The sequence below is a fragment of the Morchella sextelata genome, assembly GCF_020137385.1.
Source record: "Morchella sextelata strain SCLS chromosome Unknown scls_15, whole genome shotgun sequence".
Classification (NCBI taxonomy): Eukaryota; Fungi; Ascomycota; class Pezizomycetes; order Pezizales; family Morchellaceae; genus Morchella; species Morchella sextelata.
The window spans coordinates 872626-886847 of NW_025408630.1; the positions used below are offsets into that span (position 1 = coordinate 872626).

At 45.2% G+C, this 14222-nt stretch overlaps 3 protein-coding genes across 3 annotated transcripts; 1 reads left to right on the forward strand and 2 right to left on the reverse strand.

Annotated features, from left to right (window-relative positions):
• Window positions 1–1035: 1035 nt before the first annotated feature.
• On the reverse strand, window positions 1036–2389 carry H6S33_003533 (uncharacterized protein; the record flags this gene model as incomplete). The annotated part of the gene is made up of 2 exons (XM_044834886.1): window positions 1036–1845; window positions 1919–2389. The coding sequence occupies 2 exons, from the start codon at window positions 2387–2389 to the stop codon at window positions 1036–1038; spliced, it is 1281 nt and encodes a 426-aa protein (XP_044691894.1).
• A 5158-nt stretch (window positions 2390–7547) lies between these two features.
• On the reverse strand, window positions 7548–8097 carry H6S33_003534 (uncharacterized protein; the record flags this gene model as incomplete). The annotated part of the gene is made up of 3 exons (XM_044834887.1): window positions 7548–7607; window positions 7664–7919; window positions 7976–8097. The coding sequence occupies 3 exons, from the start codon at window positions 8095–8097 to the stop codon at window positions 7548–7550; spliced, it is 438 nt and encodes a 145-aa protein (XP_044691895.1).
• Window positions 8098–11733: 3636 nt separating this feature from the next.
• Window positions 11734–13230, forward strand: H6S33_003535 (uncharacterized protein; the record flags this gene model as incomplete). Its single annotated transcript, XM_044834888.1, has 4 exons — window positions 11734–11777; window positions 11830–12239; window positions 12298–13162; window positions 13224–13230. The coding sequence occupies 4 exons, from the start codon at window positions 11734–11736 to the stop codon at window positions 13228–13230; spliced, it is 1326 nt and encodes a 441-aa protein (XP_044691896.1).
• Window positions 13231–14222: the final 992 nt, after the last annotated feature.

The following is a 14222-nucleotide window of genomic DNA, read 5'->3' on the forward strand; positions in this document are numbered from 1 at the left end:
ACCAACTCGATATACGGCATAGCCGGCGCTTCCAGGACACCAGAGTAAAGAAGGCCCCCAAATTCAGGCGTGACTCAACTAACAATTATCCAAAGAGCGGGTCCAGAGTGGGGCCAGGGACCGGGGGTGGGGGGAAGTATGCTGAGAAGTGTTATCTATCAGAAGGAAAGCCACGCTTTGCAACTCTCCATAGGAGCACGCACATGTATTTACTAGCATGAAGGGACTTGCTGGGAGATCTTGCTACGTCGTCAATATAATATTAACAGCAACCGTTAACCCCATATGCCCAGTGATCCCGACTTGATCATACGACGGGGAAACAGTATTCCTGGGTGCTGGTAGGTGTAGTGAATCGGGGAAGGATTTTTTGGGCTAACCTAACCCGCTGCTCTCGATATTCATTGGACAACATAGGAGTTTTTTTCCAGCAAGTAGAATAGACAAAGGAGGACTATTTGTTACTCTCAAGGCATATCTCATATAATTTTTATTTTTAATACTATTCGCTAAGCCGGGTCTGTAGATAAGGCGCCAGAATAATATTAGTCATACTCCATACAGCCTTTTATTACGCATTTCAAAACGTTAGTCACAATATTACAGTAAGATAGACAGCGGCGCTGAAAGAAACCGAGACGTGAGTAAAAGTGTTTAGACACAAAACCTAGAAGCTTTTCGCTAATTCCCGGTGATTACCTAGTAAGATTCGGCGCGTCAAGCTGTCGGTCATACTACTTGCACTATATATATTATCGCTCACATCGCTGAAGGATTAAAAGCATGTTCGTATCTTATTGCCAGTAGGCGAAGTTAATTGAGCATTTAGATACGTCTCAGCTTACAGTACCCTTTATTACTCGGAAGGGTAAAAACGACACGCACATTGTAAGGGGAAAAGCTGGGATAGAGATAGATATGTCATTTGCAATTTTATGCAACCAATGAGAAAATTGGGGGCTCAAAAAAAAGAAAAGAAAACGTTTAGCATTTCCACCTTACAAATCAACCACCCCGTATTGCCAAACTACTAAACTAGCCACCCAACAGTTGGTTGATCGCGCCTTGTACACTCCCCCCACTCCTTCTAAGAGCCTCTACGTTCCTGTCGAAATCAAAGAAACCCATGTCATTAAGCTGCCTCAGCTGTTCTGCGTATCTTTCTTCTGGTGGTCTGGTGTCTGCTGGGGTCTGTGGAGGCGGGGAACCGACAAATGGTGCGCCTCCTTGTCCCATGGCACCAAGCAAAGCATTCATTGTAGCTGGATCAAACAATGGAGCCTGTTGACTGCCTGGTGATCCTGCAGGATTCATGCCGCCAAGCATACCCAACAACGCTGGGTTGATTCCGAACGGATGTGGTGGAACTCCACCGGCACCTGGTGATTGCGCGTTTGCTCCACCAGCAGGAGGAGGTCCACCAAACAAAGCAGCGAAGGGGTTTGCTCCACCAGCAGCTCCAAATGGATTGGGTTGACCGGCGGCAGGTTGGTTGGTGTTTGTAGTAGACCCCTCCTGACCGGCAGGAGCGGGGGTTGTATCTGTTCTCCCTGGCTCCGGGAAAGACGGCGCAGGCGCACCACCCATTCCGCCAAAACCACGGCCACCAAGGGAACCGCCCATTTGACCCATTTGTCGGAGGACATCAGGGTTGGTCATCATTTGACGGAACATGTCGCTATTCATAAGGCGGCGAGCCTCTGGTCCAAGCGATTGAAGCATAGGGTTGGATGCGATTATGTAATCAAGAAGCTGGGGGTTTCGAAGCATTTCGTTCATTGTTGATGCGAATTGAGGATTATTCATGGCTTGGGCAAGCTGCTCTGGGTCGGGTGGGGGGCCCATCTAGATTGATAAAATATTAGCTTTGTAAAACATAGAAAAACGGCGTGGCGAGTAGGGTCGGAAGGACGCTCACCCCTCCATCAGGTCCAAACATCTCCGCACTTGGCAACTGCACATGACCTGCATATCTCGCCCCCGTCAATCCCGCAAGTGGGTTGTTTCCAGTCCCCGCTGCAAGATTCACCGGTACACCCGGTCTGTTTGCTGCCTCTGCATTCGCTGAGCCACCCGATGCAGCACCTCTCTGCGCATTGGAAGCAGCACCCCTGACCATGTGAACTGTATGCCCAGATTGGATCTTGTAAGTTCCTATAGTTTCTTCATCCTTCATTACACGGCCAGAATAGATAAGTCTTTGTCTATCGGCTGGAACGTCGGAAAGCTCGGCAAGCCTTTTCTTGAGGTCTAGCACCGACGTGGTAGGAGGGAGGGATATCGGGAACTTATTGTCGTTGGATAATTTGACGGAGAATGTCACGGGTTCAGCGGGGGGAGCTTCTGATGGAGAGGAGGGCCTCTCGGAAGATGTTTCGTTGGAAGACATTTTTGATTAAAAGTTGCCTGGGAGGCGATATAGCGAGAAAAATAAAAGTGTTGCGGGGTGCGAAAGTAGACGAGGAAGAAAACGAGCTTCTTATCCTGGGTATATTGGGACCTTATGAAAGCTTTAACTTTCAAAGGGTTGTTTGATGATGGCAAGGTGGGCGGTGGTGATGGTGGTGATGATAACGATGATGGTGGTGGTGGTTGTGGAGGATTGGTGTTCGAAGGGGAAGGGTTTATACGGGGATGTGGAGTGGTTGACGTCGGAGAGCTGGCTTGGTATGCAGGCAGATGACGCTTTATAACTCCAGAAACGCCAGCTGCTTGATCCGAATACTATTCTACAGCCTTCCATATAAATTCTAAGAATGAACTTCTACTACACTCGCTTTCACCCCATAATCCCACTTTGCAAGCAGCGGCCATGTTAATCTATCGAGGCGCAGTTACTCGTGTATTTGTGTGTATCGGTGATACGTCCTGCAAGAAATCCTGCAGGGCGAAATCCATTGGTGATACAAGGGTAGGGCAGACACCCCGCCACTTGCTTACAAATATGGGACAAACAAGACCAGGGCTCGAGGCGCAGCGCATGAGTTGAGTACTCGCTGCCTCGATTCTCATGATACATACCTTTGTTTACCTCTACCTCTCCCAAGTAGATATCCTTGGCATTCATGAAGCTATTGAAAAGTCAATCACATGCAAGTGGCGAAAAAGCGGAGCAATGACAGTACAGCCCGAATTCGCGAAACACTGACGTCCGGTTAGCTATAAGGTCCGTAAAGTAATTAATCTAAAATGCTAATTGTTCTTAGAAGGTTCATAACAGTTGTCATCCCAACTTCAGTTTGCCTATCCAAAAGCGTTACATGCTAGTCCCATACGGTATCGATATCTTGAGGGTAGAACAAATGGTAGGCTGCTCGTGTTGTGAGATAAAGACAGAGGTTGGCCATTAAAGTACTTCTTTAGAAAATTCGCCGAATTTATATATACATATATACTTTCGTTCTAGTTACGTATGCTGGCAAATTGTTCCTTTTTATTTCTATCTCATCCTTTTTTCAGTCCTCGAGCTCAGCTTTATCTTTTTAAATTTCAAATCGAGGAGACTTCTGCAATCGAGTGATATTTCATGAATATCGACCGTAACTGGCGCGCAGAAACGTTAACCACTTAATCATAAGCTTATCATATTACATGGATATAAATACATGCACTTGGAGTATAAGTATAATCTTTCTTTAAAACACTTTATTATTGAATATAGGTTTAAAAATGCGTAAACTGCAGCTGGCGTGAGATGGGATTAGAACGCCGAGTTACTTGGCGCAGACTCGGCTTCCTTCCTCATGAGATACACAATAAACCGAAATCAACGCAATGTATTACAAGAGCGATCATCCGGCCCAGTACTCTTTCTGACGTTTCGTTTACTCACGGAATTAGTTCTACACGTACGATATCACTATGAATATGCATGTATACACTTACATCTGGCACGAGTACGTCGAGGCTTTCAATTGGTAAATGAAAGTTACTGATTGGCCTAAACCCAAAGGCTTACCTCTATACCCAGGTACTTTACTTTACATAGGACGTAAAGGTTTGTACTGTAATATACTCAAGCTCTTCAATAAAAGGGTTGTTCTATTTCCTCCGTACGGGAATGTCCCTGAATTGCGGCCATCAATTTCTTTCAAAGAAAGGGTTCGAGGTAATGAATAGTGTTCGAAAGCTTCCAAGAAGGCAACAATGGCTAAAGCTTCTTTGTTCACCGAGCCATGTGAATTACCGGTCGACCGGTCCACTGTACTATTCTGTTGGTAACTAACGGGAAAGCCTCTAGTTTATTAACGAAATATCTGCGGACACACCTAGGCCTATATATGATATTATATAATTGCAGAGCCTATGTCGAAGCCCAAAGCTAGTTGCACTAGATCCCGATCAATGTAGTCTCAGAATGTAAATTTTCTCCTATCATGAATTCTATGGTTCCCTCTTATAACAGTGGGAAGACTTACTGAATCACAATCGAAGCCCGGGTCAATTGAATAGAGTTGGAGCGACGTTGGTATCGGGCACGTGTCCTTTAGTTATCTCAAGTTCGCGTGCCCCGTTGCTGAACTCCCCATGATATCTGCCGTGTCATGCATCCACAAGGTTATCTGTCAGTTCCCGGAGCACTATCGTGGCCAATGAGACATATAATGAGAAGAAAAACTCCGATTCATAGACCGGGCTGCTGCATATCATTCTCTTTGATAACGAAGCATATCCATAAACCCCGGGCCCATGATAAAGAATTATGATCGGCCGAGTTCACTTACTTTCCACGCATATTGCCCTATTGCCCATTCAACCCTCGATACTCCGGAAAGACGAGGGATGGAATCGTGATACTCGTGCGCAGGTGGGTAGAATCAGAAAAAACGTGCTACGGGATACATGTAGTTGGTAACGGCTGCGTGTATGTACGTACATCTGAGTTGGGTTCATAGGAACGTTAATAATATTCAACGTACTCCGAGCTTCCACAGCTAGACTCATGTGATGCCATGCCATGCTCCACGGCCGCGGAAGCATGAAACAAGCCATTGTACCTTCTGCGTTCTGCACCGGTACCGGCAACCAGCCGTAATGAGCATCCGCGTTCCCCATAGTGGGGCGACCCAGATCGACTGTGCCACGCATGTAGGCAGAAAGTAATCAGCCGAGCGCTAACTAACTTACTGGCCTTGCTCTTATGCTTTTGGTGCACATGAATTATTATCATTACCCGGCCTCTGGGCAGCGTTCCCCCTTAATAAAGACCTAGAAGTTTAATATTATTGTTGGAATTCTGCAGCCTAAAAAGAATTTCTTTGTTCTTTGACATGCGGGGATGTAGTACAAGGCAAATCTATTATCAATATGTGACTTGCATGTTCACATAGTTATATACCTACATTCAATAACGGTCATAACCCCAACTAGTAATTTCCACAAACCAACATGATCATTAAGCTGATAGTTATATAATACCCTCGGAATTACGTGGTGAATAAACCAATCAATCAATGGGGTTCTCGGAAACTAACCAGCTTTGCTGAGCTTAAGACTGAGAAAAGTCCCTCATATACAGATATTTCAAGATTCGTCCCTGTTGTAAATATTTCAGCTTTATATGTAGATCTCATATATGTACATTGCGAGGAGATTAGTATACCATGGTGCTTAAAAACCTTCTATGTATGTACTTCGTCACCCAGGTCGATCACTATGTTGAAACAATTGTACAAATAGCTGATATCCAAGTTAAACTCTTTCATGAAGTTAACTCGAAGGCTGCAAAGTTAGTTACCGCCTTGCAATTGGGCATGCGATCCCAGAAAGCCTGCATGCAGGTTGTATACAATAAATGATGTAACAAACAACAACTTAGCAATGCGATCCCAGTATATCATATTTTCCGTCATGGGTTCACAGCCTATCACTCGCCTGCCGCCAACACAACACCACCCCACCAAGGCGCCTAGTTCTCGACTGATCAAATGTGATCCCAAGAACATTTAATTAGCAGTGGCGTGATGGCTACACACACATAGTAAACAAGAGTCAAACGTATACAAAACCGCCTGAGTTGTGACCAGCTAGTTAGCCGCTCCTTACTAAGGTTTAACCTTGAATCTCGAGGCCCAGGAACGATGTTTGCCTTGCAACGCCCAGCGTTTAGCTGTAGGCCTGTACATGTGGTTACATGTACTGTAGTTACAACTATGGGTTTACTCTACTACATGGGGGGACGCCACACGGGGAATCCAACTAAACACTAATGCCGTTGTCGTCTGGCCAATAGCCGTAGTGCAACACCGCCATATCTGCATTCAAACACTAGCGCTCGCCAACAAGCATTCTCGACGGCGCGATCAAGACAGGAGATGCCAGTACTTACTCAGGAGGAGGCATTAATGGAGTTTATGTCTCCTGAAGATGGAGTCATATTGTTACTTGTTAATGTCTCATTGCGATATATAACGGTCGCCAATGCTTTGAGGCTCAGCTGAGGCGAGGCAAGTTTTGAAATCCCAGACGCTGGTACGGTTGGCGCGCACGGTACCTGAGTTTGAAAGAGGGGCAAAAGTGCAATTACCGTTGAGAATAAGGTTTTTGGTTACGCAATACTCCGACGTCAGAATAGTTGCGTGTTGACATTCGAAATTCAAAACCTGCCGACGGAGCCTCAAACACCAAGATCCCGAGATATTAAGCTTTGGCACTCATTTCTGGCAGGTGAGTTTTAGACTTCCCGTGGGCTTGCGGGACCAACGTTTCGGAATTTGATATCTGAGAGCAAACCTTTGACAAAGGATATTATTTATGATAATGATCTCATTAAGTACCCCGATCCCAACCAGCTTTTCAAAGCTCTAACCCAAAAACCCTCAAGCCAACTAATAGGTACAAAGCTAATTCAAAAAAATAAAAATGAAAAACGAGTGTAAAGGTTAGCCCAATCAAGGGCATTATTCCCTATCAAAAACAAAAAAACCCATAATGGGAAATATATATATACAAGAAGAATAAAATCGTTCTAAACCCGACCGATCCGCATCCGAAAGTTGTTGACGGTGAGTGTTATGGAAGAAGCGAAACACACACCGAAGTTGAGGGTCGGGCCGAAACGTTCCGTGCATTGGGTGTGTTATAACACCCATGTAAAGAAAAAGGAAATGTGGGTCTTCAGCACCACAATACATCTCGACATGAGCTCCCCCCGCACATGCCCTGCGATTTCATAACGCACACCAATAAACAAACCCTCGCAAAAACTCTAACACCAGAAACCGACCCAAAAACCAGGAACCATGTCCATAAAAATGATAGTATAAGAAATCATCCATTTGGGTATCGAAAAAAACAACCGCTATGCGCCAGTAAAACTAAGGGATAAAATAATTTGCCGAAATGTGGAATAAAGGAGAGATTTGTCGAAATGGAAGTTGCCATACTGGAATTAAGATGGCCGAAAAGAATAAACGATTTACAGTAAGGGTATCGTATTGGGTGAAAAATGGTAAAGGACTTTTCTCCGCTCGAAGGGGGTCGAAAAGTTAATAAACAATAAGGTGGTACATATCCGGATACACTCGTCTAGAGGTTGAGTTTGTGATTTATGCCTTGTTGGCTCCGGGCCTAGCGCGCTCAGGAAGCTTCCATGGCATGCAGACAGTCTGGAGCGTGTTAATATTTGGATCGTTTTATTATTCCGATAAATGGGGTTACAAACCTCGCCTTCACTGTAAGCCCAAAAGTACATAGCAAGCCCAACTAGGTAGTAAATCGCAGCGTTTGTTCCCTGGTAGAGAAGAGCAGCGGCGAGGATGGCGAGAGGATATAGTGCAAGTCTTGCAGCGATACTTCGGTGGAAAGCGGTGTTGGGAATAAGAAGGGGTAGTGGGTATTCCCAGCAAACCCCCATTATTCCGAATAGAATATTGAAGATTTGGAGAATTGGAGCAGGCTTAACCGCCACATCCAGAGTTCTAGATATTCAGTGTTAGAGATTGGATTTTCTTTTGGATAAAGTTTGGAATCGTACTTTGTCCACATGTCCCAAAAAATCTTAGGCCAGAAGATTCCATGAATCCCAGCGGCTATCTGGTAGGTAGCAGCAGTGAGGATGATGAGACGGGCAAGGTGATTCTTGATGAGTCTTCCCATTTTGGCTTATCCGATTTTCACGTATTGAAGATTAAAGAATTGTTCGAGAAGCTTGATCAATAGACTACTTTTTGCAGCAAGGTGGAAACAGCAAGCTGTTTATCTTTTCTAGAAGAGTTTTAGAGGTGAGTAAGGCTGAGAGAGTAGTTGATCGTTTGTCCCGAGAAGTGAACCTGTCACAGACTCGGATGTATCGATGGTTATATAAAAGATGAAGGATAGAGGCGAAGGTGTGGCACAAATAAGAGTGAAAGATTCAAAAGGAAAAAAAAGCCAATAACCAGTAGTAACCCGAGGCCTTGGGATAGTAGCACTTTACAGAATTAGCCAGCAGCGGGCGGGGGTGCTGACGAGATTAGAAATTGGTGGTTGGTAGGGGCAGGAACGCAGCCAGTGAGTTCAGAATTTGGAGTGGAGGAAAGGAAAGGACATGCGGGAGATCCGGAATAGAAAAAGACCATCGATAGCGCCATACCCTTGAAGTCACTTGCACATGAACCCATGAATTACAGGGGTTTGGTGGTCCAAGTTTAGGAGCCCGATGTGCGACGAGCGTGCAGAATCAGGTCTGGGATCCTAAAACGGAACAGCGTATGATACTATTGTAGTAAAACGACATGGGTTTCAGCGTTAATATGCCGGATAGGCGCTCTCGCTTAACTTTGTGGACTGGGCTACGGACATGGGTTCGCATATGTAAATCACTCACCATCTCCCGCATAGTAGCGTAACGACTTCTTGTTGGTTGAGGTGGTAAATGCGTTACTGCACCCTGCAGGTCTTCCATCAATCACAGGCCATAGGGTCTCGCCTCCCATTATCCGACTATGCCAGGTACGAAGAGCGCTCGATAAACCCTGTTGATTGGCATAACAGAAGTCTGAGATGGGCTGCCTTTAACTAAAGTATCTGCTTGTCAGAATAGTAATACATTAAGTTTCTCCACTCAAAAAAATGAAAGGAATGTTGGTTCTTGGTCCTCATCACCCCGCACTCATCGGGGACGCCTATTCGTCAGTTCTTGATGAATATCTCCTCTAGAGATATTGGCATTCTAGCAGTGAGCGAACCGATCGGGTTCGGCAGACAAAATCCGAGATAGAACGATTGGCTCGTCGCCCCACGCATCTCGCTTCTCATCTTTGTTGGTTCCTTCTTCTACTCTAAAGCGATGCAAGCTATGAAAGTCCAATGGGATCTCTCGATCCGCCAACAGTCCCAAGACAGCAGGCTTACCCAACGGCACTGGTCTGGACTATCATTGGGCGCTACACATCTGGACCCAATATCCCGTCATTTCAGTAAGTACGTCTGCTTGCGCCAGGGCAACGAGCCACCGTGGTTCTAGAATGAGGAAAGTTGCAATCAACCTTAGACAATATTGTCGACGGGTACATAACAACCGTTATACCTGTGTATTATAGTGAGACCGACGTTTTGAAATTTTGTTTGAGGAAATTGTACCATCAGGATCAGGTATGAAGCTAATATACCTACTGATAAATCTATTGATTTCTTATTGTGTGCCAACTTCAACGAGATCTAGGAGTGGAGAAACCATAGGCCATCTCCCCGTCTGCATAAATCTCGGCCCCCAGTCGCTGTCAGGGGTGCTTACTTGCAGGCACGTGAACTAAACATGATTGATGATGTTCACGGCGCTTAAATGTCTTAGCTCTGTAGAGTGCTTTCTGTATGTACCATGTACCTACCCTCAGCTGGCCCATGCCTACAACGACGAAGTAGCGACGACTTTTCAATCGATGAAATTCCCGAGGTCATTATCGTTTGCCCCCATTCCGAGTGATGCCATCATGCACTGACCCCGGACGCTTTCTTATCATCGTATCAGTGAAAGTTCAAATGTTGGGTTTTTCATGGGGTCGGTTATGGAGTTATGTGGGATGATTTGCTAGCTGCAGTGGTGAGATTTTTCTTCTCGTTACTGTATGCTTGGGAGTCAATATGGGACGACTCAAATAGCTCCAAGATGTTAAGATGTTGGAAATCGGGGTGAATGGATAGTTAACAGGGGAGAAAACTCTGTGTGGACGAACACGAATGAGTGATGAAGTAAAGTTATGGTGCAGCGATACCTACAGCTAGCCTATTCGCTTGTAAGGAACCGATTTTAGTACGACGGACCCTGGCCGGCTAATATTGTGGTTTAGTCCAAATTTGGGTCATTTTGGCCAACAACAAGGCTGCAAGCCACGCGAAAGACTCCCACATGCGATCAACCTTTTCTTAGTAGCAACTAATATGGCTTTTCCAAATACCCAAAAGTGGAAGCGTTTTTGATAACTGTGCCTCTCCCCTCACACAAGTTCTGTCCACTCATTCCCTGCAAAATTTAGTAGCGCTTCAACGACTCTGTTGGCCCTGGTGTCCCAATATTCTCGACGGCGACAATATCATGATGCGATTGCCCCGTCCCCTCCCAGCTGCGGTCTCTACCGAGAGTGCACGATGCCACATTGCCCCCACCTGCTGCACCTACAATCGTGAGAGAGAAGGAGCCCTAACTCCGTGTGACGTGCCTACGCTTCAATAATTTTTTCTCGACGTCCCTGAATCACTCGTAGACTCGGACTCCTACTTACTCATACAAGTACTCCTGATCCCCGGGCCCCTCTGACCCGGATACCATTGTGCCAGGAACCCAGTATCTGGCAGCCCCGACAATCGAAAATTCTTCGCAGGTTAAGGAGATCGTTACAGCCCCCGACATCTTTCCTTCTTATTCACAAGCTTAAGGTCGCAGCATCTACCCCGTGCTTGGGTGATTTGCAATCTTTAAAACCTCCTCGCAATCTAGACATCGGTTGACTGTGTCAATCCTTTTCATCGGGTGAAGGCTGGTCCAAGTAACTTAAGCTCCCTGACGGGGAACATCTTTAAACAACAACTCCTGGAACCAAGTCGCATATTACTCCTGGTAGGACCCCTTCAAAATCCCTTCCCCTTGATATTCGTCTAGCTTTCCACTATCTTTCTACCTTACCTTATTGGCCTCTGATACCACCTTCGCCTCTCTCTTCCTCTCATCCAACTCCTCTTTACTCTTCTCCTCTCCGAGGTTCATCAGGAGGAACTTAAAGACCTTTCATTAAACCACCCTTTGCTTTTGTCATAATTGAACACAGTTTATCTCTCAACATTCATTTTGAATCGTGTGTTTGTCGCAGGTCGACCTTTACAACAGGAACTAAAGCTAAACTATATCTTTAATTATTCAGCGCTAGTAAAAATTAAAATGGCGGTTTCTGCAGCCGAGTCGTGGGTAAAAAGAGAGCTCACCGGGAGGAGGTTGTTATTTTGGATATTTTGGTGGGGTTCGCATTGGGGCCTTTTCGCCTTTGGATGGTAAGTCGCAATGTCCAATTATTACAGGATATACTCTTACCAAAAGGTTCTCTACATAGGTGGAAACAATCTGTTGATCCCAAGCTGGCGGGACTTAATACTCTCACATTTTCTGTTTGGATATCCCGAGGTGCAGGATTAGCACTTGCATATGATGGAGGATTGATCTTATTGCCAATGTGCAGAAATATCCTCAGAGTGATTAGACCGCAGATCAAGTGGCTGCCTTTGGACGAAAGTCAGTGGTTTCACAGGCAGACTGCGTACACCATGCTTTTATTCTCAATCATTCACACCACAGCTCATTACGTTAAGTAAGTAAATTTTCACTCACATCTCTTAAGAAAACTGGCTAAAGGTCTCTAGTTTCTTCAACGTTGAAAAATCACAAATTCGACCTACCACCGCCATCAAGATTCACTACACCCAAGCTGGTGGCATCACTGGTCATGTCATGCTTTTCTGTATGCTCCTTATGTACACCACTGCCCATCACAAGATTCGCCAGCAGTGCTTTGAGGCATTTTGGTATACCCATCATCTTGCTCTTATCTTCATCCTCGCCCTTTATACACACGCTGTTGGGTGTTTCGTACGTGACACTGCTGAGCCATTCTCCCCCTTCGATGGTGACATCTTCTGGAAGCATTGCATTGGATATCAAAGTTGGCGATTTACCCTTTGGACCTTTGGCATCTATTTCTTTGAGCGTGTGTGGAGGGAAATCCGGGCCAGAAAACAGACTGAAATCACTAAAGTGGTTAAACACCCGTACGGTACGTTAACGAGTTTCGCTCTCTACAGTATCAAGAATACTAATAGATTTTTGTTTAGGTGCCATGGAGCTTCAATTCAAAAAGTCTTCAATGAAGTACAAATCCGGCCAATATCTTTTCCTCAACGTCCCAGCCATCTCAAAGTACCAATGGCACCCGTTCACGATCACCTCGTGCCCATCAGACCCATACATTTCAGTTCACATTAGACAAGTTGGTGATTTCACCAAGGCTCTTGGAGACATGCTTGGCGCTGGAGCAGACGCAAAAGGATTCGAAAATTTAGATCCTATGGGGCAATACGAAATTGCCTGTCAGAACGGAGCTCAGATGCCAACCCTTAGAATCGACGGACCATACGGTGCACCTGCAGAGGATGTCTTTGATAATGAGATTGCTGTTCTCATCGGTACAGGTATCGGTGTTACTCCTTGGGCATCTATCTTGAAGAGCATCTGGCATAAACGCAACGCGCCTGGGGGTTCTGACATGCGCCTCCGTCGTGTTGAGTTTATTTGGGTTTGTCGTGATATCTCTTCTTTTGAATGGTTCCAAACACTTCTTTCCTCGCTCGAGAGACAAGGGGGGGCCAACTCCACCGACTTCTTGCGTATCCACACATATCTCACCCAAAGACTTGATGTCGACACCGCACAGAACATTGTATTGAACAGTGTTGGGATGGAAGTCGACCCGTTGACCCAGCTTAGAACCGGTACTCAATATGGGCGTCCTGACTTCCCGAAGCTTTTCGCCACAATGAGAGACGGGATCATGGATCAAAGCTATATTGGATTAGAAGGTACTCTGAAGACAAACGTTGGTGTCTATTTCTGCGGACCTAGCGTAGCAGCAAGAGATATTAGGAAGGCATGTAATGCGGCGTCGACGCCGGATGTTAATTTTGGTTTCTGGAAGGAACAGTTAGTATCCCATTTTTTTATAACTCTTGAGTTGATTTTCCTTACTGACTCTCGATGATAGTTTCTAATTGTTTATCCATTTATTGATGGCTCGAAATCCGTGCCTGGTTATTTTGCGATGGCGTTCTTTTGTCAAGTATTTATCTGATTATTTTTTTCCTTTTGTATGACAGTATGGGCGATACCCGGTGTTGGAATTTGGTACTTTATTTTGTTTATTACGTCATCCTAAAGACATGGATATATAAGTATTTATTTATTATTTCAGAATGTACAGTCAGTACATTGTTGTCCCTTTGGCTGCATGGTGTTCAAACTGCCTTTAATTGTTAGACGAGTGATGTTATGTGTAGTAAGGAAAATCTGTTTTTGGCTTCTACAAGCTTTTTAAGAAAATGATTTACCCACCTGTCTACGTAAAAGAAACTACACTCATACTTTTGAGGAATGTATCTCCACGTGATCAAAATGGCAAACGCTCGCCACCTTGATAATACGGTTTGCATCTGTCGGTCTTCATTTTAGCAGTTCTTTATTGATCATCGAGCGATATAGTGCAGGCTATTGGGAGATCGTGCAAACAATCCTGTTTGTCCCCTCCCGATCGAAGGGTTAGGTTTACCCACCGAGCCCAATCATCATTGGCCATTATTTTTGTAGTGCCAAGAACAGATTGTTCGTCCAGAGCCTGCCAGAAAATTTTTGGTTGCCAGGCCAGCGACCACGCCCAGCCAGCGAGTCATCATACTGCTTGTTGGCCTGCTGGCTTTCCCCTCCCCTTTCTCTCTTTTCCCTTGCCCTCTTTTTCTGCCCCTCACCAAACACGTCTACATAACATAACGCCTGGACACCACCACAACGACCAGCCAACTTTCCCTCTTTCCTCTCTCTCTCTCTCTTCCTCACCCATCAGACAAAAGGTATTTATATTCCAAGCTTTACTAAATAAATACATCCCCCGTTCCTATCATTTTCTTTTGCTTTGGGTTACTAACATATCCTGTCCCTTCACCAAGAAGAACTCATCACGACTTATCGCTAGCGTCATCTCAAAGACAAC